Below are 24514 nucleotides of genomic sequence, written 5' to 3'. Positions count from 1 at the left end.
CCTAACCTGCTGCCCGTTTTGGAAAATATAGCTCTCATTTTGCAGATCGACGTAGTATCCAGTGCCCGGGTGTATTTCTCGATACCAAATCCTCCACAATTACCATTCCTGGTCGAGTCTAGGGCCGATTACGCGGCTTCTTCTGTATTCTGAGTGCCTTAGGTAATTACAACGTAGTCACAGCCCCCCCACAACCCCCACCTCCATTCGCCCGCCCTGTAGTGCGTGTAGCTGGGAATATACGAAGGGAAAACGCCGGGCAAACTAGCCTAAGCATCTTGAACTATGCAAATTAAGCTGTCGCTAGTTAACATACCTAGCGCGTATCAAAAGCTCGTTGTTGACGTAATTACATGACTGGAGCTTGGCAACGAGAGGGGAGGTCTTTTTCTAATCGTATTGCTGTTCTAGTTTTATGGCTGAAATATACGCTGGGCAGGCTATCGAAAAGTACCAATGTACTTCCTTTCTTTGTAAGTTCATTAACTCTATCAAGAAAGCGACTTCAACAAGCTACTTTACCATAATAGTCTAGAGTCATATACACAACAAGGACAACAATAATACAATGATAACAATGCTTAGAGTGCGGTAGTAATCTAGGTACACTTGTAATCTTAGTCGAGTAAATTCCAGGTGCGGGAGTCCCCGCTTCAGACCCTATGTTGTAGAATGGAGTACACAAGGGATAGGCGAAAAAGTAGAAACTGCTTCATCTCGGTTGGCTAGATGATTTAGGTACCTTGGGTATAGAATGGCACCGCGACAAACTTAGGTCCTTCGTTTTGCAAGATTAGAGGAATTCACTGTGCATGGTTAAAAAAAGAGCTTTGATCTGCGTCCCCCCCTAGGGGTCATTAGCATCTGCTGACGCAGGGGCCGCTTTTTGTGTTGCAAAATGCCGCATTTCATGGCAGCTACCTAACGGCCTCCCGGGCGCCAAGGAAGCTGGGCAAAGTAGAGATAATACTATTTACACTTTCATATGCCTACCTTTCTGTGCGTGGTTGGTGTTTTAAGGTCTTTATACCTAGGCTAGGTGATCTTTTAGGCGTAAATTAGGCCCTGAGTATCTCAAATGCCAGCAAGCTAGGAATGACTCCCTCGGGCGTATGTAAAATCTTGGTTGGGGTACCGGGATCAAAGCCCTGAAAAGATTTCCTAATTGTCAAATCACAAGTCTTACGTTTTCATTGTACGGGACAAGCACAGGCCAGCCAGGCGCCCTTATATTAAGCTTCAAACCACCTATTCTGGGGCACTGCCTATTTACTCTTCTACTTCTACATCACTTCGGCTAGTTTAGACAACACAGTCGTTACCTCGCCTCTTCATCAAGACCCAAGACCGGCGAGGAAGTAGCATCATGTCAGCACCGAGCAACACACCGTCGCCCGCATCGGGCCCTGTTCCGGCTATGCTGAGATTGCCTGCCGAGACGGTTATGGATATCCTACGCTATTTTGTTCCCGCCGGCGCCCTCACGATCACCCTTAAACCCCACACCGGCGGACGCTGGTACATGCCACGGCGGGAAACAGGTCCAAGACGTCATGTCATCGAGAGCCGCGCCGCGCTCAGAGCCGCTTGTCAAGCATGGCGAGCGCTGTCGGTGCCTGCCCAGATCTTGCTCTATAGTAAGGTCATCATCACCGACTGCCGAGGCCTTTTGTACTTCTTCCGAACCATTTGCACAGCCCCCGACCTCCGTCGCCTGGTTGTCTCTTTCGCCTGGCTTGGCCAGCTGCCGACATCTTCCCTCGAGCGCAGCATGAGAGAGGAATTGCACGCCGCCATTGTCGCAGCGCGTTCCGAATTCCCACGACCATTCTCGGAGAACGATGCATTCATCCACTCCTTCACACGCACGGACTCTCCCTACCAATCCCTTGCCAACATGGGCGGGCTACTGGGTGCCGTCCTCTGTATGGTTCCGGACGTCACATGTCTCCATCTTACCACCTCAAGAGTGTTGTCAGACAAAGAATGGATGAAGTGGCTACCTAAAACCCCTGTTCCCAGCGTGGGCACGCCACGCGAGCGGGAAAAGCTGTACTGGAACCGTCAGACCACTGTCGACCACTGGTGGATTGACACGATCCTCAAAGCCACATCCAAGTCTGGCAAAGCCCCTCTGGGGTTCAGGTTTCTACCAAACCTCGAGTCGCTTGTTGTCGATTCTCTGAGAAACGAACCACCCTGCTCACGAGACCCTATGAGAATCGTAGGATTTCTGGCGCAACTATGCCCCCAGCTCCGATTCATCCACATCGATGACGGCTATCTTTGGGGAAAATATCTGAAATCTGAATCGACCGGGGAGAGCATATCGAAGTTAGTGGCGCACATTCGTTGCGATAGAGCGTCGACGTACTCTGGAGGACCGCCTCACGTGTCTCCCAAGGTGATCAAGCTTCAGCTCGACTTTCTGGAGACTGAAAGAGGTACCGTCCGAACCAGGACCCAACATCTCAAAGCCCTCATGCGTCTCGGCAGTCTCGACAGGCTGGATCTCACCGTCACACGCATAAGAGGAGTATTCGAGTACTTCAACAACCACGGTAGCAGTCTTATCCATGACCTGGGCCGCATGGGATGTCTTCAACACCTGCAGATCGACTTCGCGACGCTGGTCTCCTTTGGAGACAAGGAGGCCGCCTGGGAGCTCGGTGGTTTCCTTCCCGATTCGCTCGTCACGCTGAGCCTGATCAATCTCTGGCGTTCGCCGCTGGGTAGGGATGAGGGTGGTTTCCATCTTGCTTGTTTCATACCGTCGCGGGATATCTTTTTCTCACCGTCGCCCGACTTCCTGCGTCTCATTTTGTCCCAGCTGCTGGAGATTGTGCGGGAGCGCCGTAAAGTGGACGGCCTCCCAAACCTCAGGGACATCAAGATGAGGTCCAAGAACCCAAATCGCTTTGAGGATCATTGGGCGTCGAAAGACAAATCTGGCCAGACTGCACGCGAACAGTTCCGTCAGCTAGGTATTGATTTTGTCGTGGCTGACTTGGAGAAGGAGGGTTGAGAGGAGAAGGACTGGTGATCAAGCCATTCGTACATGTCTTGAGCCATGTTGTATCGTCAAGAGGGTTATCAGGGAGGCCATCTTGTACTTACTGTCAATACGGCATTCGGACCATCCTGTGACCATCTTGGGAAATACCGAGCTCTTCCTTGGATGGCGCTTCATAGCCTTTCTAACGAAGAGCGCAACGAGACGGGGATAATGAGTTATTCGGATAATTGGCGAGGCGCCAAAGGAAAGGGGGCGGGGGGCGCGCGGGGGGGGAGGGGGTGTTTGCTGTAGGATCCGGTGAGATCCCTGAATATTTCTAGCCATGGGCCATAACATGAGACACATTGCTAAATCCGGTCGATAGTTGCCTAGTTTAGTAAATCTTTCCCATCATGATAACAACCTGACAATGGTGCCCAATGATGTAAGTAAACAGCCAGTCGCTGGTCTCCACCCTTTCAGCTCTCACTGGAGAAGAATTTGCGTCATAGTCGTAACCCAAGCAGCCAGATGCAAAATTTCTTGCGGTTCTGAGAGAAGTTTGATGTTCAATTCCGAATTCACAACACCACTCCCAGAACCTAGTTACAGGTCAAGAACTCTTGGAGTACTTCCCGCCACCTTTAACAAGAAAAGAGTAGAATAAAACAAAGAAAGGGCATGCCCAAACCTAGCCCAAAAGCTCCGCATCAAAGAAAATACTCTAGCCATTCTAACCTGTATCCAAGAACGCCGCCTAATATGCGTGCACCCAATAACTACAACACTAATTACCACCAACACCATAACACATGCCACACACTCTCATACCGCCCTAACTAGTTGAGGAGAATATCATACCCATCCTTGCTGATGCGGACCTGGTCGGCGCCGAGGCCGTACTTGCGGCGCACGAGCTCGAAGATAATCAGGCCCGCACTAGTACTCGGCACCTGGCGGATCGTGTTCCACCAGAAGCCGCGGTACAGCCAGCGGCGCATGGTCAGGCCGGCATCGCAGGCCTCGGCGTGGCACTTGGCCCAGGACTGGCGGTACGCGTCGCAGTACGCCTGGAACATGCGCCACCTCGGCTGCTTGCTGGGCGTCGTACTGGTAGCACCGGCAGGTTTTGATGATGACGACGACGACGACGCCATCCTATCGTCGCGCCGCATCTTGCGCACCTGCGCGTCGAGCGCCTCCAGCCGCTCCCAGTGCTCGACCTGGATGTGCGACAGCGGGTGCAGCACGACCTGCTGCGACACCGAGGCACCCGTGCCGGCTAGCAGCAGGAACGTGGGCTCAATAGCGTAATGCGGCCTGATGACGGTGGGCATATGCGACGCGGCGGCAGCAGCGACATCGTCACGGCTGCTGCCAAGGCCGTCCGCCCTCGTCGCCGGCGCGGGCCTCTTGCGCGAGAGGACCACGACGGCGTCGGGGTTCAGCGCGCCGTAGTACCACGTCACGAAGCTGTAGTAGCCCTGCGCCTTGAGATACTCGAAGGTGGCGAAGAAGACGGCGCTGCCCATGCTGTCCTTGAGGAACGACAGGCCCCAGCCGGCAAAGATGCCGCGCAAGCCGATCTCGCGCAGCTTGGCCGCGCCGAACGACCACATGTTCTTGGGCCGCTCGAGCGCGGCAGCAGTAGCGGGTCCCGTGCTGGGGACGGGATTGCCGCTGCCCGTCATGCCGGCGGCGTGGGCGCCAAGGTCGTAGCGCGCCTGCACGGCGTCGAGGGGCGCGGCCACGACGCTCTGGATGGTGCCGGCCAGAAACCCGGCGGCGAAGGTCTCGAGCGGCGCCGGCGGCGGATACACGCGCCTGCTGGCGAAGGAGCTCTCGGGGTGCAGGCGGCCGAGGATCTGCAGGTAGCTCGTGTACAGCACGGCGCCGACGCCGACGTTGGCCAGCAGCGGCGGTAGGACGTGGTCGGGGACGACGCGCCAGCCGTCGTGGCGCACGGCCGACGCGAGTACGCCGGGCGTGGTGGCGTGCATGCGCAGCTTGAACCAGAGCCAGGCGCCCGAGATGGACGAGCCCGAGGCGGCAGCGGGCAAGGGGTGCAACTGGCTGAGGGCCCGCTGGTTCAGGGCCATCTCTTGCACGGCACGCGCGTAGGCGAGGTAGTCGACGCGGGTGCGGAAGAAGGCCTTGACGGGGGCGCGGAAGTAGAAGGCTACGGCCTGCGAGGTGAGAGCTCGCACGCCGGCGGCCGATGCGCCCGTGGCGGCATTGCTGCTTGGTGCCTTTTCGGGCAGTTGCGAGGCGTCGGGGACGGCGGGTAGGATGCCGATGCCGACGGGTGCATACGGATAGAGCGAGGATTGCTGGAGGTTCTGGAGGTTCTGGCTGTGGGGGTTTTGGGATTTGTGGGGGTTTTGGGATGTGTGGGGGCTGCCTTTGCTGCTTTCGCTGCTGCTCGTGTCGCGCGTGGTTTTACTCTCATGGCCATCTGTGCTGCTGCGCGTCATGGTGCGAGTGCATCTTTGTGCCGAGAGGGTCTGCGCGGTGGATTTGGAGGCTAGCAGACGCTGTGTCGTTGCCGCATGTCTTTGAGTTGTCGTCAACCGCGGCGGTTGAATGAGGCTTTTGCGATCTTGGGCCAAGCCGGCATGAGCTCTGCAGCAGTGCGAGCCAACAGCCGGAATTAGCTGGTGCTGCTGCGACCAGGGCGCAGCTAGCACGGCTGGTGCTGGGTCGCGACCAGGGCACAGCTAGCGCGGCTGGTGCTGGGTCGCGACCAGGGCACAGCTAGCGCAGCTGGTGCCGGTTGGTGACAGCTGAGGGTTCCACCGCTCCCCCCCCACAAGCTCCATGCTTGGCGATAACGGGCAACGGCGACGGGTGACAGGGATCAAGAAGGGGCAGCTGAAAGTGAAGCGCTGTTGCCTGAAATGTTTGTACCTTAATTACGGGCTGAAGATAGCTGAAGTCACCATCAGTCCTCCGTTGAACCAAGTGTACATAGTAGAGCACACATGCACGGCCACTGGCAACTTCCCCGCGTCGGTATCGAAAATGGAATCCACCACGTATCGGTTCGGGCCGGAGGGCAGCTAATTACGTCTATCGATCCTTTCGAAATCCTGATTCCTTGATTTTGCAACCCAACTAACTGCCAGGGCACTGACCCGGAATCTTCAGCATCTCATGTCACTGCCACCCCTCCATCAACCCCGCCAATTATCCTTCACCCTCTTGCCCTATCTCTTTCGGCTTCCTCTTTCGCACTTTGTTCCGGATTTTGTCACGACCATTTTTACTAAAATAACTATGTAGTTTTTCCCTCAGTGAACTCCGAGCTGATGGAACGGAGTTGCGCATGAACTTGGAATTTTCCACGCATCGGACCAATCTCTGACCTCGGCAGCAATCCCGGGCTGCCCTTGGCGACCCCTGTAAGCCGCCCTTCTTGGCACCTAGCGACCAGCGGCCCCGTTCCCTAGTTTCCCCTCACGATTGGCCGTCTCGTTCAAGAAAGGATATGACCTCAATGCAACGAGAAATGGGTTGCACTGAACGGCCTAGGACCTGCCCACGCGCCGGGTGTGGTAGCAGAGGCCCGGGCACAGTCCACCACCAATCTCCAAGACACGTGTGACCGGCGACGATGTCGAGGAGAGGAAGGTCACGATGCTGTGTTTGCTGTCGTCATGAGGGTCGAATCTTGGCAGAGGCGCGGTCCGGCCCTCACTTGACATAAGAAGCAGCAGCCCTCGGCGGTCGACATTCAGCCGTGGTCCAAACCTCCCTCCTTCATCGCTTGCAGACCTTGGCCGACTCGCACTTCACACTCTTCTGTTGCAGACATGATCACCTCCCTCCTCGTCACAGCCCTCGCCGGCTCTGCTCTTGCCCTGCCGTTGCTCGAGCCGCGCGCCGTCAACCCTCCCACCGCCCTTCCCCAAAGGGCCACAGCCAACGACCTGAGGTGGCAGCCGTCGCTGGACTTTGACACAGACGGCTGCTACAACGTGCCCGCCATCGACGCCAGCGGCAACATCGTCCAGGGGCTGCCTCACCAGTTCGTCGGCACCTCCAGTGACTGCCACGACCTCTCAGACCTCCAAAACAATAACGTGTACTCGCGGCAACGCTGCAACAACGGCTGGTGCATCTACATCTACGACTACTACTTCGAGAAGGACGTGGCCGTGCCCTACTTCATCGACGTCGGCCACACGCACGACTGGGAGCACGTCGCCGTGTGGGTCAAGGACGGCCAGGGGGCGCAGTACGTCGGCGCGTCGCAGCACGGTAACTACGAGGTGCGCGCGGCCGCCAACGTGCGCTGGGACGGCGAGCACCCGAAGATGGTCTACCACAAGGACGGTGCCAGCACCCACTGCTTCCGCTTCGCCTCGGCCGCCGACGAGCCCGTCGAGAACGCGCTCGGCGTGTGGTTCCGCGGCCCCCTAGTCTCGTACAACGGCTTCCCCGCCGGCATCCGCGACCTCCTGTATGCCCACGACTTTGGCTCCGCCAACATCGCGCTTAAGGACTCGTCGTTCCCGGCCCAGATCACCAGTGCCAAGCCCGCGGCTATCGCGACGTTTGATCCGAATCTCGACGTCGGCTCCCCTGGCACGCCTCCATGAGCAGAGGACTGGCGAGAGGCGGTGTAATGACTGATGGAAGACATGAAAATGGAGGGCTTGATTTCATTTCCTATATACGGGGGGGTTCGCTTGGAAGGACCGGATTGTTTCATTTAAATGGGTAACTTGTTTGCGTTACGGTTTCATTGGCAAAGATTTTCTTGTACGTGGGAGGATTTTTAACAGGAGGTTCGCACAAATGGACCGATCGAGGCTCCCGAATTTAATTCCAGGAACCTGGACCTGGACCGACAAGGAGAACGCCGACGCCGCGGCAGCGCTCCAGAAGAACGACCCAGAGCTAGAAACCTAAACTAGGGCGCTACTTAGCTAAATCACCTTTCTCCATCTTCCCCGGCGAGCTCCCCATAGACTCCCATTAGGCGTCCTCGGCGGTGAAGATTGAAAGGGTCAGCTTGGGGTCACAGGGTGGAGCGACGAGGTGGTCCTGGGCGTCGAGGTGAGAGGATTGCACGATCGCGGTGATTGCACGATCGCGGTGATTGCAGCCTTGATTTCTTGGGTTCCTTGAGCCTGCCGAGCCGGTGGGCGATGGAGAGACGGGAGATGTCGCGGAAGTAAGACTGGCAGCCTATCTGGGTTTGCTATGTCCGTGATCGAGCAGGAGGAGGAAGGAGATCGGCGACGAAAAAGGAAGAGGAAGGAGATCGGCACGAAGAAGGAAGAGGATGGAGGGGAGAATGCAGCGGGCGACAGGAATTCATAAGTAAATTACGGAGGTGGTTGCGAAGAGATGGTCACGCAGTAGGTCGTCAGTATAGGAAGACGGTGAGCATGTCGACGCAGGTGGGGGTGGCCCTTGTGGATGTTTTTGTGGATGTTTTTCTGGTTCTTCTTTCTTCCCCTTCTCCTGCCATTTCGGTAGTTTGCCTTTAGCCTCGACAAGACGGGGTTTTACTTTCGAGTTCAGATCTTGTCGGACTCGGGGGTGTGGTGGGCTCGAGTCGTCCTTGTCAGGCTGCTGGGCGATCTTGCATCGATGTGCGTTGTCGAGTATAACATGATCTTTGGACGCGAGCTTCTCCCCCGAATTTTGTAGCTCATTTCAATTTCTTGTAATGAATTATTAATAATGACCTCCTCTGTAGGAACTACCAGTCAACGGGATGTACAGCCTCAGTGGCTGACCAGCGCATAGGCCTCTATACGGCACGTGCACGAGGCGCACACATCATGTGACCTCCCGGCATCGCCAAATCCACTGCGCACCCTGTTACCGTAGTTCGTGATCCTTTAGAAGATATAGAAGAATACAACCACCACAACCCCCTACCTTTCGTTCTAGTTACTGCAGTTACTACCGTACGAATGATCTTGTCATCTCAACATCATTGTACAAATCTAAGTAGATATTCTGAAGACCGATGGATGCAGTCGGGTGAGGAAAACGCAAAAGGCACTGATGATGAAGATATTTATTGTCAAAATATAAATATTGCCAAAGAATTATAGCCGCCCATATTTGTGATGACCATGTCGTTTTTCTGGGATAACGATTTACTTGCACACATAGATAGACCCACATAATCCGTGCAAACTACCTATTGTGCTCGAGGACAATACGCCGGTTTAGTTTCGTAGGAAAGAGTAACACTAGAGAATAGGGACAATAGTATTCGTTGTGGTTGTGCCTGCCCCCATCATGCTGCGAACAGAATTGAAGGATAAATACTTCATCGAGTCCCGTCTAATTCACTTCCTCTCCCCGTCAGCTTTCTTCCCAGTGGTAGTCTCATTTCTCCCGACTTAGTAACTGGTTCGGATGCAATTCACCCATTTCCCGTCTTCCAACGTAAGCAGCTCCAGAACAGTATCGACCATCCTCTCTGTCATCAAGCAGGTAAGTTTCAATCGCATTCTACCTTCTCGGGTCGTCATTTTCGAATGATCGGATGTTCACATATGGATACACACCTGTCCCGGGAGCTGTTTTGGCACAGCCTGCCCAATGGTTGACCTCGCGGTAGTCCTGCACCGGGCGAAGAAACTCCTGTACCCCTGCCTCCCCTTTAACTCGTCGCAATACCGCCGCAGCCTTGCAAGCGTGCACCCGTTTGCTGTTGGGAATGTCGAGCTCGGCAGGGTCGTCATCTCGGCGCTGCTCCTCAAGTTCGCCCTGCACGTGTACAAGACCGAACCGGAGGGTGCGCAGGGGTGATTTTCAGGGCCGTGGTTCTGATCTCTTTTTTTCTCTTTGCGGTGTGGCGCAAGTTGGGTGCCTCCTCGATAGAAGCAGCTAAACATTACAGCAGACATCGGCATTGGCATTGAAATTTCTGGGCAGGTGTTTTCTGGAACGTCCTCTGAGTTAAAGCGGAAAGCAAATCCTAAATCTTTGTGCGAGGCGAGGTCGGCGATACCCCTGGCTCTGCGATAATTAACCCGTGGAATAGTAAGTTGCAAAAATAGAAAGGCAAGGTAACCTACATTTTGTCATTGGAGCGATTCCGAAACTTACCTGCTTGCTCTAACAACTGCGTAGAATATTCGGTAGTATAGTTCCGGGTCTCGGAATTTCCACGACGAAAACAATGTCCTGAAATGTGAAATTCAAAAACGGGTTTGAAAATAGGTTACAACCCCAATCCTACTTCGGAGAGTGGTGTGGGTGGGAAGGGTGTTGGATTTGGAGAAGCTAGGATCTATCCACTGAGTCTGGCAGGCACATCTCGTGGGGCTTGAATTCAAGACTCGAAATTCAGGGTGGTGGTGCACCATTCCGTGCAGATATTTCGTTCTCCACACCTTAGATAAGGCTCCAAGCAACCTAACTTTTACACACGCAATAGCTTACGGCTTTCGACGCATAATCACCATCGCCCTTTATTCTAAGATAATCATCCGGGGAAAAAATGGAACTAATTAGGTATGACAAACGCGCAGATTCCGGCTCCTTCAACAGCAGCCCAGCAGGCTTTCTCGCTGCAGTTTGAGGGCTAGAACACGCAAGGCATTCATTCTCTGGGCGGGGCTTTGAGGGTCGGGTGGAAACCTCATTGGTTGGTCGCACAACACCTCGCAGTGCTTCGCCTACTATGTTGGCCGCCTTTGGTGGTTCGTCATTGGCTCTTTGGCTCTTTTCGAATCAGTACTGTCGGCACGTGATGCCACGGTAGAATGTCTCGCGGGGCAGACTGCACTTTCTTTCTCACCTGGCAAGAGGAGGCACCGGGAGACTATTTGAGCCACAAGCCGCGCCAATAACCAATGTGATTAGGTACCCCAATAACCAAGGTATTAGGTACCTCATCCGCTGAGGCTCGGTTCCCGTCCCAGTAGACAGGGCGACCCACTTATGCAATCGCCCCCCTTTGCAATCGCCCACCACCATCACCGCCCACCACAAGAATCGTCAAAATACTCAATTGTAGGCCAAATTCTATAGAAAAAAGTACATTCTAGTCCTCGTCAATCGCCCTATATTGCTCAAGCCCACGGGCGATAATTTCTTCAGCTTCCTGGACCAAGTGTGCAGGCCTGGACTTGGTCTTCTTGGATCTCTTCTTGGGAGGCTTTTGACTAGCTTTTTGAGCCTCGTCAATTTCGTCAATAGTAGCAAATCTGTCGTTGGCGTCTATTTTGACCCTTTTACGTGAATAGGGTTTTTTGGATTCCAACTCGTTGGCTAAGAAGTCGTTTTTTGCCTTCAAAGCAGCGATTTCCGTATTCTTCTGATCAAGTGCCCTCCCTACCTTCGTCAACATAGTCCTGACGACCCTATCTCGGGGACTAGTGGCCGTCTTGGCTAAGCCCTGTTGCCTGCGGACGTCGTGACTACCTTGAGGTGTATTGAAGAGGTCGTTCCGGGTTGCCTGGGTCTTCCGGGGTGGTGTGGATGGGGGGACTGGTTTTGCAGCTTCGTCCCGGACCGCCTCGGGGTCGTCAAGTATACGAGCGGGTTGGAAAAGCCAGATTCCAGTCTTCCGGAAGCCGGATATGATATTCCGGGCTGACATACCCTGCGCTGAGGCGTCCCGGTAGCAAAAAAGGAAGCGTTGCTTGTTGATAGGTGCTGAGGCTGTGAAGGAAGCCAATTCGAGGGTTCTTTGGCGAAAATAGGACTTCAAAGCCGAAAAGACAGACCGGTCGAGTGGCTGGGTCTTGTGAGAAGTGTGTGAAGGCAAGTATAGTAGGTGTACGCGGTTTCTTTTAGCTAGAAGCATAAAGTCTTCGTCGATATGAGTAGCGTGTTCGTCGAGGATTAATAGGCGCCAATCGTCCTTCCTTTGGGGCTTTGTTTGAGGAAGATATACTTCCTTGAGCCACATAAGAGCTATTTTGCTATTGCTCCAGCCTGTGGGCGTACAGTCGTACTTCCAGGTCTTGAGGACTGGTAGTTCCTTGAAGTTATCCGGGAAGTGTTGGCCTTGTAGATTTTCACCCGTAAAGATCACTACGGGCGTCAATCGCTTGCCCTCAGCGGTACCACACTCGATAATACTGACCCAGGTCGTTGGATCAGGGCCAGTCAGGACTGCCCGAGATGTGAGGGCATCCCCAATCACCTTCCCAACCGTAGTTTCCGTCTCTTGCATGCCATGTTCGTCCATATTGGCGATATTCGCAGGTACCAGCTTCTTGTCCTTAATTACAGCTTCTTGTCCTTAATTACAGCTTCCAAACGATCAAAAAAATGCTGGAATCTCTCACGGGTAGATCCTTTGACTCGAGACCGTTCTAATAAGGTACCTAACTTGGCCTTTACCCTGGGGTTGCGGGTAAAAAACCGATCTACCCAGCGCTCACCAACTCGCCCAGGGAGCCCGGCTTCGTTCAGGATCGCTTGTGCGAATCGTCTTAGCTGTGCACGACTTGGGGCACGCCCTGCAGCTTCCTCCTCAAGAGCCCACTCGGCGACGAAGGCTTCCTGGCCGTCAGTTAACTTCTGGGTGTTTTTTTTGGGCTTGTCGTGGATCCTGTTGTCCACGGCGTCGTCTGCTGAGGGTGGATTCAGGGATCCTATATAGGCGCGCTACTTCCTTCTGCTGAGCGCCCTGATCAATAGCCTCAATAGCCTCGGCTATTAGCCGCTCTCGTACGCGTCGAACCATCGTATTTTGAGCCTATTCCGACCAGTATTGAGGAAGTTGTTGGTGGTGGAAGGTAGAGAGTAGGAAGTTGGCGGTGTGGGGGAAAAATTACAAAGTGGGGCGATTGCAAAGGTGGGTCACCCTGTCTACCTTATTCTCCAGTGGCTACAAGACCAACACTCTCCCTCTGCCGGATTTCCGTCACAAATTCCGTCACAACACTTCATCGTGTCCTCATTTACCGCATACGCGCTCCCCAAACACTGCTGACAATCTCTGCTCGGTTCTCGCCATGGATCCGATATCAGTCGCTGCTAGCATTGCCGGCCTTGTCACACTTGCCGACTCGGTCTTCAGACTCATTTTCAAATACATCAAGTCTGCCCAGGCGGCCAAACTGGGTATTCATGCCCTCGCGGACGAGATGAAGACCATGGCAGGCATACTGCACAGCCTTTCCCTATTGGCGTCTAGCTTGGAGGACGAGCCCGACACAACGTTTCCTCGAGAGTGCAAGTAAGCCTGACGGGTTCCAGCGGAAGCTCAAATGGCCATTTTCATCCGGTCAGATGGAAGTTTATCTCGCAGAGTTGTTTCGACACAAGGATACTATGACGCTTGCTCTGGGTGCCGATTCGATGGCTGCCATTGCAAAATGTCTTTCCCGACAGGACGAAATCAACCGGCCCATGACGAGTATCCAGGGTCTCCTGCAGCGAAACATGGAGGTCTCGACGCGCATTGACTTGGACTTCCACCGCAAGAAGGTTCTATCCAGCTTTCTGCTAGTCAACCCTCAAGACAACCTGAGAACAAGGTTGAAGCTCTGGCACCCCTTGACAGGCCTTTGGCTCACAGAAGGCCCCATTTTCAAACAGTGGCTGGATGTGCCCAACTCAAAGCTGTGGCTTTGTGGTATCCCCGGCGGCGGCAAAACGATCCTGGCTGGTGCTATGATCGAGAGTGTCCTAAAGCGCGAGACATCGTCAACGGCCATTGCTTTCTTCTTCTGCGATTACGCAGACCCGCGGAGCGGTGATCCGGCCAACATACTAGGCGCACTGGCTTCCTAGATTGCGCGACAAAACGATGAGGCTTTTTCACTTCTGGACCAGTACTATGCCAAACTACACCCAACAAACAGACTGGACCTCAGCCCTGACGCGGACGAGCTTGTCGACCTCGTCAAGGCAATGGCGTGCGAGTTCGACGAGACATTCATTATTATTGATGCTATTAACGAGTGCGGAAACGATAACCAGGTCTCCAACGTTGTTCATCTCTTCAAGTCCCTTGTCACTCAGGTGGACACATCGACTCATGATCCGGTGGTGGGTGGCGCCATCAATATCGCCTTATTCAACCGTGACGAAGATCTAATCCGGGGCCAACTACAACACGACTTCACCAGTGTACAAATCGCAGCGCATACTGAAGATCTGCTAGTATATACTGCATCTGAAGTCGACAAACGGATTCGAAACTAGCTGCTGCGAATCGAAAAACAAAGTCACAAAGATGAGATCATTGACCACTTGGTCCCCCACGCCGACGGCATGTATGACTACCCCTACCCTTGCTTTTTGATCTCAGTCCTCAACAGTTGTTTCACAGGTTCCGGTGGGTTAGCTGCCAGATTGGCGAACTCTGTCGGCTTCCTACGGACAAAGCCCGCCGAAAGGCCTTGACCCAATTACCGCCAGGCCTGAGTGCTACCTACAACAGAATTCTCCAACGGGTGAGCGAGAGCAATGCACACGTTCGCACCGTTGTGCAAAAGACGCTTCTTTGGACTGCGTTCGCCGAACCCCCTCTGACCATTGCGGAGCTTTGCGAGGCTATCTCGGTCGGAGATGGTGGCTTAGCTAGCAAGCCGGCATCGTTGGATCCCGATGATTCGGTCGACGAAAGGGAGGTTGCATTCAGTTGCGGCAGTTTGGTTCGAAAATCCAACGACGGCCAGCACTTTCAGTTCGCCCACTTCTCCGGCAAGGAGTTCCTGGAGAATATCGACACGACACAGCCGCATCTCGCGCCATACCAACTGTCCTCGTTGAAAGCTACTCGCATGCTTGCCATAGCCGGCCTTCGATTTCTATGTGCGGCCGAATTTGCGCGGACGCCAGTTGAAGACGGTCGCCAGGAGCTTCGGTTCTTGTCCAAGCGGGCCAAGCAACATCCTTTCTACGAGTATGCTGCAATGCGGTGGCATCATGCCGCGCGAGAACATTGGGCTGACGATTTTGTTTTCTCAAACGCGATAGTATTGTTTGATCAAGAACAAAATGCTTCGTGGCGTGGTCCCTAGAGTTTGGGCGCCACTACCGAGTCCGACGTGCGCCAAATTATAATCACTTATTCCGGATGTTTCCTGATAAGGCAACCCCAGATGCCCTTTTGGAGCTCATTTTAGCGGTCCTTCGGAAAGATTTCACCCCACTCCACATGGCCGCTCTCTTGGGTTCTCTGCGCCTCTGCAACCACATTCTGAATAGAGGCGACAAAGTCAACACGCGGGCCGACATCGAAACCCCGTTGGTCTGCGCAATAACAGGACCTGTGATTTTCGTCACACGGAGACGCTACAGCGAAGACTATATCATGGATCTCAAAATACAGGTCCGCGACATCCCTTCCCAGTCCATCAACCAAATTGTCTCACTCCTCCTCGATGCCGGGGCTGAACCAATTACCGAAGTACGAAGTATAGGCACAGATATGACGATAGCTCTTGCGGGAATATTATTTGTTGTCGGTCTTGGGATTGGAGACTTTTCTATTTTCAGGGCTTTGATGTAGGCCGGAATGGAATGTGACGACTGTCTTCCCCACTTCGAGTTACTAGCCTTAGAGTGGTCGACGAAGCTGAAATCGGGAAACGACGAGTTTTCATCTCGGCTGCGTGGTTCTCTCCAACAGTTGATGGGAATTATCCGTCCTCCGACCGAACAATACAAACCCACCCCTGGTCTCTACAAAGCGGCGTGGAAAATTGCCGTCTCTAATGGCTGGGAATATGCAGACTTAGCTGAGGCTACACAGTCGAGTCTATTGTCAAATGAAGACCCAGAGTTCATCGAAGCGCTCGAATCCGCCGTTCGTCACAATGACAGAGACTCTCTGACAACACTTGCCGCAGACCAAAAAGTCAAGTCATTCCTGGAGAACACTAAAGACCCCCCTGACCTTCTCCGCCTGGCTGCTTATATTCCTCACTAGACGTTGTGGATATTCTTCTCAACCTCAATTTCGACTTGTCCCGGCAGGATCCGCACGGGAAAACCCCAGTGCTTTGTTGCACCGCAAACTCGCTGAAGGACATGCTCATCTTACTAGTTAAGCATGGGGCTGATATAACTGCCAGGGACAATATGGGCAACTCGATTTGGCATCTTGCGGCAGCCGAAAATTCACACGTCATTCTCCGACATCTATTGGCGACAGTCGACCAGCCAGACCGTGCTCTACGAGTGGTCAACAGCAATTTCGAACCCCTCTAGCCGAAGCAATATTCTGCACGTCTTTGGAAGCGTCACTCTTATTGTTAGAACATTGCTCACACGACCAAGAGTACTTCTGTGGTGATGAGCCCATCTTGATACATGCTGCAACGTGGGGTTCAGAGGATGTCATTGTTGCCCTCCTGAAAGCCGGCGCTGAGACAAACCTGAAACTGGAAGACGGCAATACCCCATTACATTGTCTTCCTAGGACTGCTGATTTTGGGTCCCTGGAAGCTTTGAAACCCATATACCATTATGGCCGTCGCGCCGATGGTAGAAATCCTGCTGAGCTCTTTTTGTGGGACAACATTACGGAGTCGGGAAATACCGAGACCTACGACGAGGGGGACGAACCTAATATTGACGTGTTGCGGGGGCTACTAGCACTGCAGGTCATACCAACTCTTGACAACGAACGAAAGACGACGTGGGAATACTTCTGTTTGATGGTGGTCCAAAACCACATCAAGAGAAGCAAGAATGGGGAAGCAAAGTCATGGTTGAAAGATGTCGCCCAATGTCTTATCAATTCTGGAGAGTTCAGAAGGTACGAAGGCCTTTCTGGAAAATCCGGATTCATATTACTTGCGCACGAAATAAGCCAGATTTCAAGTGCGTATCTTCAGAACCGTACATCGTGGATCGTGGAGATACTCTTCCAGGCCCTTCAGACGACGGAGCACATCGAACAAATCGAACAAGACCCCGTGGTGTTCTCTTGTCTGGAATGGGCATGCAAAGAGTCCTCAACAAAATTCGTTGAGGCTCTGCTTGCCAAAGGTTATGATCTGCACAGGCGGATAAAGTCTAGGTCTGCGCTAGAGTTTCTCTGCCTCTCGGCTGAGATATTCCTTCTTGTCATGTTTCGTTTCATTTTAAAACATGCAGATAAGGCACGACTGGACGAGCGATGCCCTTCCTCAGGAAATCACTCCTTGAGTGCGGCTCTCGCAACATTCGAAACTCCATTTCGCCTTGAAAAGCTGGCAATGTTACTTGAGGCTGGAGCCGATCCGAACCACTACATTGATAGGGCTGGGTGCTCTCTTCTGTATTACCACCTCATGGATGGGCTCTGCCACACCTCTCCAGTAATACTGCTTGAGTCGAGAGCCAACTTCAAGCAGCTATCTTCATTCGGGGCCACTGTGGTTCAACTAGCAGCAACCACTGGAAAAATCCAATTCCTTGAAGAGCTCCGGCTTCTTATCGACGAGAAAGACAATTTGTGGGAAACTGCCACAGATTGGTGAACGCATCCAACACTGAAAAGTATCAATAAATTCCGCCCAGTTCATTTGGCTGCCTCCTACGGTTACCGCGACGTCATTAAATATTTACTAGACCATAATTTGGTGCAAGATATTAAAATTCCGACAAGCGAAGGGCTCACTGCCCTGCACTTAGCAGCCATTGATGGATCTTCAAGGATGGTCCGCATTCTTCTGTTACGAGGGGCCGACTTGAATGTTCAAGCTGTTGACGGGAGTACGGCTTTGGATTTTGCCGCGCGCTTCGAACAAGTCAGGGCAGCTAAGGCGCTCTTGGAACACGGGGCTAAACATAACTGCGAGGACTCGCAAGGACTTACTCCTCTGATGTACGCCTATCGAACCGGACTTGAGGGCATGATCTCGTTGTTTATTGGGAAGGAGAGTGACCCGCAGGCTAAGAGCTCCTCCACTAATTGGCGAAGCTCCATTGCTCTAGTCACTGCGCTCGAGCACGCTATTGAGAAGGGTGACCTTGAAGCTTGCCGAGCACTACACAGCCAAGGATGTTCTTTAAGCGGCAAGCTCCCCAGCTGTCACAGTTGTACTCCGCTGTTGCTCGCAACCCAGCTTGAACATTTCAACATTGTTAGCTAGCTCATTGAAAATGGGACCAGTCGTTCGCCTACAACCGTTCACAATCACATAATAGATACAAGGGAAGAACACGGCGTTACATTTCTCTAAATTGCCATGGCCAGCCCCAGCGCGTTCACCTTCTTTTCCTCGTGGCTATCACAAACCAGTCTCTCAACACTTCAAGAGTTGATTTCTTTGATCCAGAGCAAAGGGTATGTGAAAGAAAACTTGGATCACCTCTACTCAGTAGCCGCTAACATCCTGATTTCCAAGTATCGGCAATGCGAACTCTCGTTCCCAAGCGACAGCAATCCAGAGCCGGATAATAAAACTCAAGAGATTCCACTTCCAAAAATCCAACCCCGCTATTATGCGCAATCGAAGCGGCTGATTCGAGAGGTGTTGATGCCTTAATTGAACTTGGCGCCAGTCTCGAGGATACAGACAGTCTAGTTTGCACACCACTTCATCTAGCTGCATCGAAGGGTCAGTGCGACATTATCGACCGTCTAGTTCGTGCCGGCGCATTGGTCAACAAGCGAACCTTGATCGGCGACACACCCCTGATGGCTGCCGCGTGGGCAGGGCAGATAAATGTGGTGAGAAAGCTGGTCGAGGAGTATGGTGCCGATATCGATTGCGAACAAAGCGACGGCACTAGTGCCCTGGTATAGACCATGCAGCTGATTGCAGATGATCGGCGCTGACTGCGCATCTGGCCCACTATATCCTATTGATATCAGCATCTGGGCACCTAGCAGTGTTTTCGTACCTCTGCACCAAAGGGGCGGACCCATTTGCTTCATTACAACATGATTTTACAGCGGCTCAGATTGCATTTTGTGAGAACAAAGGCTCAACAGCCTATATTATGCACTCTGGCATAGACCTCGGTGGCCTCGGGTTGATCGCTAAGATGGCCACGCATAGCACTTTAGTGGCCTAAAGCACTGCTCACGTCGCATATATTACGCGCGTGCTTCATAGACGGTACCCTGAAGAGAGGATAGAGTCATATCTACATTTCCGGCCTGTCTCGGCAATATTCTATCAGACGCCGCTTTCACGGACTCAGTGGAGCTGATCGAGGCATTGATCAGCATCGGTTGCGAGATCGAGTCAGAAGACTGGCGGGGGACGCCGTTGATGGCTGTCTGCTCAGCTGGGGCTGCCAAATCGGTCAGATTTCTTGTGCGGAAAGGCGCAAAACTGGCGTATTCCTCCAAGGAGACGGGCAACCACAGCGCCATCACGGCCGCGCGCCTGTTTCCAAAGATAGTCGACTGGCTTCTTGTGCGCCGGTTCACTGAGCAGCCTAAACTGGTGGAAAGAGGTGAGGCTGATATCTCGGAATCTGGTGACGAGCCGCCGAACTTCAAGTTCTGGAGTGGAGTTGGGACAAAGGCGTATGAACTTTTCGGTGATGACGAGAAGCGTTGGGATGAGACCATGATTCAATATGCAGCACGATTTCAAAAGCTCAAGCGGGAACTTGGTGGGAAAGTGGTGGATTTCTAGGTAAGAAGAGAATGCGATGGAGTGAGAGACGGGGGTCAGGCCAAGTACACGGAGACTGCTAGACCTTTTGTGTCATTTTACGAAGGTTTCAGAATGTGGCTGGCAACCATTCGTCGGATGCGTGTTTAGATACCGACACTTCTTGGCCAACGCGTTCATTAATTACCGCCCATATCACGCAATCGGTGTATTCGGATCCTGCATGAACGTCACATCGACCGTCTGGCACCCGGTTGCAGGAGCCGACAAAATATTCGTCCCGTCCAGAACATCGCCGAGGAAGTCCAACGCCCGTTGTCTTCCATTAGTCAGTTCGTCATTGTGTCCCCCCCAATGGTTGCGGTGATACAAGACATTCGCCCCGTCGCCGCAGAAGCGCTCTACCAGCGCATCCGTGTCCTTGATCGGCGCCATGTCGTCGTCGAGAGCATGGTAGACGAACATCTTGGTATTCGGCAACCCAAACCGGCCCAGCGTGCCCTCCTTGAGGAACATATTGACGATGCGCACGTCCTGCAGGTCCGCCTGCCCGCCGATGAAGTAGGCAAAGATGTCGACGTAGCAAAAGTACAGCAGCGACTGCCACCCGCTCATGTAGCTGGCCCAGAAGAACTCGGTCCCGTTGTACGGCCCCGACGGGTTCAGCCGGCTGACCAGGTACGCCCGCTGCTCTGGGTACTGCGACGTGACCCCGATGAGCCCCTGCACCAGCAGCCCCGCCACTTGCGTCTGCGACAGCTGCGGCCCGGCCGCCGCCACGTCCGGCGCCAGCCCCCCGATCGCCGCGCCCGCGAGCTGCAGGCCCGGCGCGTACGCCGCCGCGAACTCGGCCGCCGTCTCGGTCGCCGACGCCCCGTTGGAGTACCCCCACAGCGCAACACGGGCGTGACGCATCCCGTACTCGGTGCTGCCGCTGACGTTCACCACCGCGCGTGCCGAGTCGAGCGTGATGTACCCGGCGACGATGTTTGCGCCATACGACGCCAGCGGGCCCTCGTAGTCGGGCACGGACACCCACCAGCCACGCGCCAGCGCGGCGGCGATCTCGCCGTACGGCTCGCCGAACTGCAGCCCGAAGCTCGGGCTGGCGTCGAGGCATGACGTGTCATACGGCAGCTGGTACGAGAGGATCGGTTGCGTGCAGTTACTTGCGAGGGTAGAGTTGGTGCAGCGGGGGTTGGCCGGCAGGAACACGGTGGTGACGGCCCACGTGGCGTTCTTCTGGCTGTTGGTCGAGCGGAATAGCACCTGGAACGTGTCGCGCGCGTGGGGGATCGCGAGCCCTGCCGTGTTGTTGTACGCGTGGTGCCGCACTTTCAGCACGGAGCCCGGTGTTGCGGCTTCCCACCCGTCCGGCGCCGAGTACCAGGGATCTTGGGATGGGTAGGAGAGGTAGGCGACGTCAGCGGCGGCAAGGCCGGCGCCGATGCGGCCGGCGCGCGGGCTGTACGGGTCCAGCTTCCAGACGGGAATTGGTGGGTTGAATGTGGCTTCGTCGATGCCCGTGTTGTTGAGCTTGGGGTGTAATGTTTCTGCACCGACAGCGAGACAGTAGGCTCCGAGCAGGAGCCACCAGGCAGCGCGAGCCATGTTTGGATTTCGCGGCTTTGGTGAGCTGGGTGAGCTGGGTGAGCTGGGTGAGCTGGGTGGACGCCCTGGTTTCTGGTAGCTCCCTGTTGACTGTACTGGCTGTTATACATCTTCTCCGTCTTTCTAGAAAACTTGGCACTTCTGGCGAGCCGCTTTCCTGGCAGGGTTTCCCACTGTCGGAATATCTCGGCTGAGGCCGAGATCATGATGCTAGCTACTACCGTCCAGCAACGTTACAGTTAGTGATTAGTCGCTCGCGCGAGTTGAGCCACGTGACTTTTGGCACTGGCTTAATTGGGTAGCTCCCCATTGTCTGCAATTCTGGAGCCCTAATTAATGAATCGATCTCTGGAGTCTTATCAGGTTTACAATGGCACGCAGCACGGTGTGCACGTACTACGGTGCACTGATGATATCTCGGTCGCTTCAGATGCAGCCTATTTATAGCAGCACTTGTTTATTATCTCGCATCCTGGTATGTGTGCGGGACGCGTCAGCCCGAAAGTAGCATATTCCAATGCCAAACCATCGAAGGCAGATGGCGAATGAGAGCAAAAGGGTACAAAATTCATCGACCCCCCAATGTTTAAGGAGTTAACAAACCATTATCGGCTGTCGTTGCGACGCGGGGCTACTATCTAAGGTCGAGGCAGGGTGACACGAGGGGACGTAGCCTCGGTACCTACATTCACAGCACTGATGGCGTTCGTGGGGAGAGGCCAAGGCTAATTAATATATGTGTCGATCTACCCCATTCACGCGGGTAACGGCTCCGCCCCTGTCGATCTGCCACCCAAGCACCACAGCACGCGTCCCACGTTTTCGGAGGCGGGGGTTCTTCCACCTATTTTTTATACTTTGACGGTGAGTTAATTATAGCTCGCCGAGCAAGGATGAGACAAGCGAGCATCTTTCTCCTTCTACCCGTAAATTACCAACCTAGACTGTTTATGACAGGATGGCATGTCTTTCCCCCCCTGTAGGATAAAAGGAGGGCGAATCTTTGGCAGTTTATCCCATTTGGATAATGTCTTGGCAGTGCTACCCTATAAAATTCCCTATCAGGGCCCCAGATATCCACCGCAACGCCGCCCACTGGAGGAATCTTGACAGCAGATGTCAGCTGGTCGCACCGGCAATTGCAGTCTTCCGACGCCATCCAAATAATTTTGTAGGCCAGCCAACAGCCCTAACCCTGGGACCTAACCCTGGGAGGCACGCCCTAATCTTGGGAGGTACGCCCTAATCCTGGGAGGCACGCCCTAATCCTATAGGGTACGCAATAATATCTTCGGTCAATGACACTTGGACGGCGAATCATCGGCAGCGCCGCGACTCTTGATGCCGTGAGAACAACAAGGCTTCATTTCTTGTAAGCTTTGTATCGTCGAGGTTAATCTTCTCGATCTCGAAAATATTGTCGACAAGCTAGTGACAGAGGAACTGGCCCAGGAAAAGGCCCGGGTTCGGTAATGAGTCTTCTATCCGAACCAATATGGGACCGGAGCGAGAAGCGCTCCGCTGGCCTGTCTGACACATCTAAGGTATGATCTTGATAGATTATCACCATCCCCCTTTTGAGACTCAGGCCCCGTCCGGGTTCTGCCACGAGCAGTCCCTCCTCGTGCCCTCCTCGTGCCCCTTTTTAGATAGAGCAAATCCGGCTAATCCGTAGACGCGATGCGGTGTAACGTATTATTACCAAGCTATCGACCCCCTCTGCCAGCCGAACCTGGAATCCTTCGGCACGATTAGCAGGCCGCGGAGCCGAGTCCTCTCCCATTACCGGGAATGGTGCCGGCCGGAAACGTCAACAAATTTCCAGGCCATAATAGACAAGCCCCTCACCTCGCCTCCTTCCAGCTGTGATTGCTCGGTCGTGTCACATTTCCTCACCCCAGCTCACGATGCATCTGTTATCCATTCTCACGCTCGCGAGCGCACTCGTCAGGCCTGTGCTTGGCGCCGGCTCGGCTACCCCGGCGCCACCCGGCGTGCAGTATCTGTTCAGCGCCAACGTCACGGTCGGCCTTTCAGTGGACGTGGGCGCCATTCCAGCGGGCAACGTCACGGTGATTCCCGTGATCGGGGGCGCCGTGTTAGGGCCGAATATTGCTGGTACGTGATCTACTTTTCTTTCTCGAATGACATTTGCAAAATGAGATGAACAGTCACTAACACGCATAAAAAAGGCAAAATGCTGGCCCTCGGCGAAGACTGGAACATACAAACCAGCAACGGCTACGCGCTGTCAGACACACGCGCGCACATCCGCGCCATGGACAACTCCAACATCTACGTGCAAATGTCGGGCATCACGCGCGAGGCCAACGGGAACGTCTTCGTGCGCGCGTCGTTCCAGACGGGCTCCAAGGGCTTTTGGTGGATGAACTACGTGTTTGCGTTTGGCATCATGAAGCCGTCTGCCACGGGCTTCACGTTAGATATGTGGTATATGTCGTACTGAGGTACGAGCGCTTGGGTTTGCATAGACCAGGGTGGTCTTGATTATGGGGGCGGGTGGGGTGGTTCATGTCAAAGACCATAGACGGAGACGACGTTACCCAGCTCCTTGCTTTACGAATTCTATCTATTCACGAATCTTGGCAATAATTTCGTGCGCGACCTTCCGTCTTTCTCCCGCTCGAGTTTGGCACCAGACTTCTTTCCAAAGTCACAGCATCATCCTTTTTTGCATCATCCTCTTTTGCATCATCCTTTTTTGCATCACACCTTTCTATCCTCTACGGTCCTATTCCCGCTCTGCAGTGTCGGGAATGATCTTTCTCTTTTCGCCGCAAACGTGCTAGGCGGCCAAGTCACGACGCCTTAGAGCCTGTGGAATTACCATATCACCCCCCACAGTAGGTTGGTTTTGGTGACTTTTTTTCCCTACCAACCTCTGGTCTGGTACCTTTTCCCCTCACCCACCTCAGGGGTAGCCCCCATGCCAACCAAACGTTCAACATTTTCTGCACTCCAGACACGGTCATTGCAGCGGCAGATCTTCACGTCGCAACCCTTAACTCCGCCACCAAACTCCATTGGCACTCAGCATTGCGAAATCGGAACTAAATCTTAACCCGCAACTGGAATTGGCAGCTGCAGTCCGCCTCACACGGAAGCAACCAGCTCTCTGCTATTTTCGGCTCGATCGAAAATGGCTCCCAGTGAAGCCCCGCGGGGTGTTAAGCGATCGCGGTCAAGCGGTGTCGCCCCGAGCAGCCTTGACAGTGAAATTTACATCGTGCTCGAGTCGGAGGACGAGGGTGAAGACGAAGTCGTCCCACAGGCACGAGGTGACAATCAGGCCGCCGCCCGCCAAGTTGCAACTCAGGCTCCTACTCCAAATGAGGCCGAGAGTTTATACACGATATTTGTTGGCAAAGAAGAGCGAAAGTTTCGG

At 53.9% G+C, this 24514-nt stretch overlaps 8 protein-coding genes across 8 annotated transcripts; 6 read left to right on the top strand and 2 right to left on the bottom strand.

Moving 5' to 3' along the window:
* Nucleotides 1-1366: 1366 nt before the first annotated feature.
* B0T26DRAFT_753813 (uncharacterized protein) lies at nt 1367-3025 on the top strand (the record flags this gene model as incomplete). The annotated part of the gene is made up of 1 exon (XM_060445754.1): nt 1367-3025. One exon carries the CDS (start codon nt 1367-1369, stop codon nt 3023-3025), a length of 1659 nt encoding a protein of 552 aa, XP_060295048.1.
* A 723-nt stretch (nt 3026-3748) lies between these two features.
* Nucleotides 3749-5814, bottom strand: B0T26DRAFT_783126 (mitochondrial carrier domain-containing protein; the record flags this gene model as incomplete). The annotated part of the gene is made up of 2 exons (XM_060446739.1): nt 3749-5347; nt 5777-5814. The coding sequence occupies 2 exons, from the start codon at nt 5812-5814 to the stop codon at nt 3835-3837; spliced, it is 1551 nt and encodes a 516-aa protein (XP_060295047.1). The 3' UTR covers nt 3749-3834.
* Nucleotides 5815-6807: 993 nt separating this feature from the next.
* Nucleotides 6808-7596, top strand: B0T26DRAFT_651758 (necrosis inducing protein-domain-containing protein; the record flags this gene model as incomplete). Its single annotated transcript, XM_060438303.1, has 1 exon — nt 6808-7596. One exon carries the CDS (start codon nt 6808-6810, stop codon nt 7594-7596), a length of 789 nt encoding a protein of 262 aa, XP_060295046.1.
* Nucleotides 7597-12877: 5281 nt separating this feature from the next.
* B0T26DRAFT_718172 (uncharacterized protein) lies at nt 12878-13796 on the top strand. The gene has a single exon (XM_060442370.1). It carries the CDS (start codon nt 13217-13219, stop codon nt 13718-13720), a length of 504 nt encoding a protein of 167 aa, XP_060295045.1. The 5' UTR covers nt 12878-13216; the 3' UTR covers nt 13721-13796.
* Nucleotides 13797-13799: 3 nt separating this feature from the next.
* Nucleotides 13800-14283, top strand: B0T26DRAFT_718171 (uncharacterized protein). The gene is made up of 2 exons (XM_060442369.1): nt 13800-14205; nt 14262-14283. Exon 1 carries the CDS (start codon nt 13841-13843, stop codon nt 14132-14134), a length of 294 nt encoding a protein of 97 aa, XP_060295044.1. The 5' UTR covers nt 13800-13840; the 3' UTR covers nt 14135-14205; nt 14262-14283.
* Nucleotides 14284-15871: 1588 nt separating this feature from the next.
* Nucleotides 15872-18611, top strand: B0T26DRAFT_599837 (ankyrin repeat-containing domain protein; the record flags this gene model as incomplete). Its single annotated transcript, XM_060435699.1, has 4 exons — nt 15872-16117; nt 16219-16348; nt 17558-17890; nt 18400-18611. Coding segments are annotated over 4 exons (921 nt in total), but the record flags the coding sequence as incomplete, so codon positions are not given.
* Nucleotides 18612-19212: 601 nt separating this feature from the next.
* Nucleotides 19213-21291, bottom strand: B0T26DRAFT_858443 (secretory lipase-domain-containing protein). The gene has a single exon (XM_060447723.1). The coding sequence runs from the start codon at nt 21106-21108 to the stop codon at nt 19693-19695; it is 1416 nt and encodes a 471-aa protein (XP_060295042.1). The 5' UTR covers nt 21109-21291; the 3' UTR covers nt 19213-19692.
* Nucleotides 21292-23015: 1724 nt separating this feature from the next.
* Nucleotides 23016-23575, top strand: B0T26DRAFT_648720 (uncharacterized protein; the record flags this gene model as incomplete). Its single annotated transcript, XM_060438020.1, has 2 exons — nt 23016-23226; nt 23301-23575. The coding sequence occupies 2 exons, from the start codon at nt 23016-23018 to the stop codon at nt 23573-23575; spliced, it is 486 nt and encodes a 161-aa protein (XP_060295041.1).
* Nucleotides 23576-24514: the final 939 nt, after the last annotated feature.

Source organism: Lasiosphaeria miniovina, assembly GCF_030549165.1.
Source record: "Lasiosphaeria miniovina strain SMH2392-1A chromosome Unknown B0T26scaffold_5, whole genome shotgun sequence".
NCBI lineage: Eukaryota > Fungi > Ascomycota > Sordariomycetes > Sordariales > Lasiosphaeriaceae > Lasiosphaeria > Lasiosphaeria miniovina.
The sequence above is the reverse complement of the archived record's forward strand: the minus strand, read 5'-3'. Positions and strand labels throughout refer to the sequence as shown.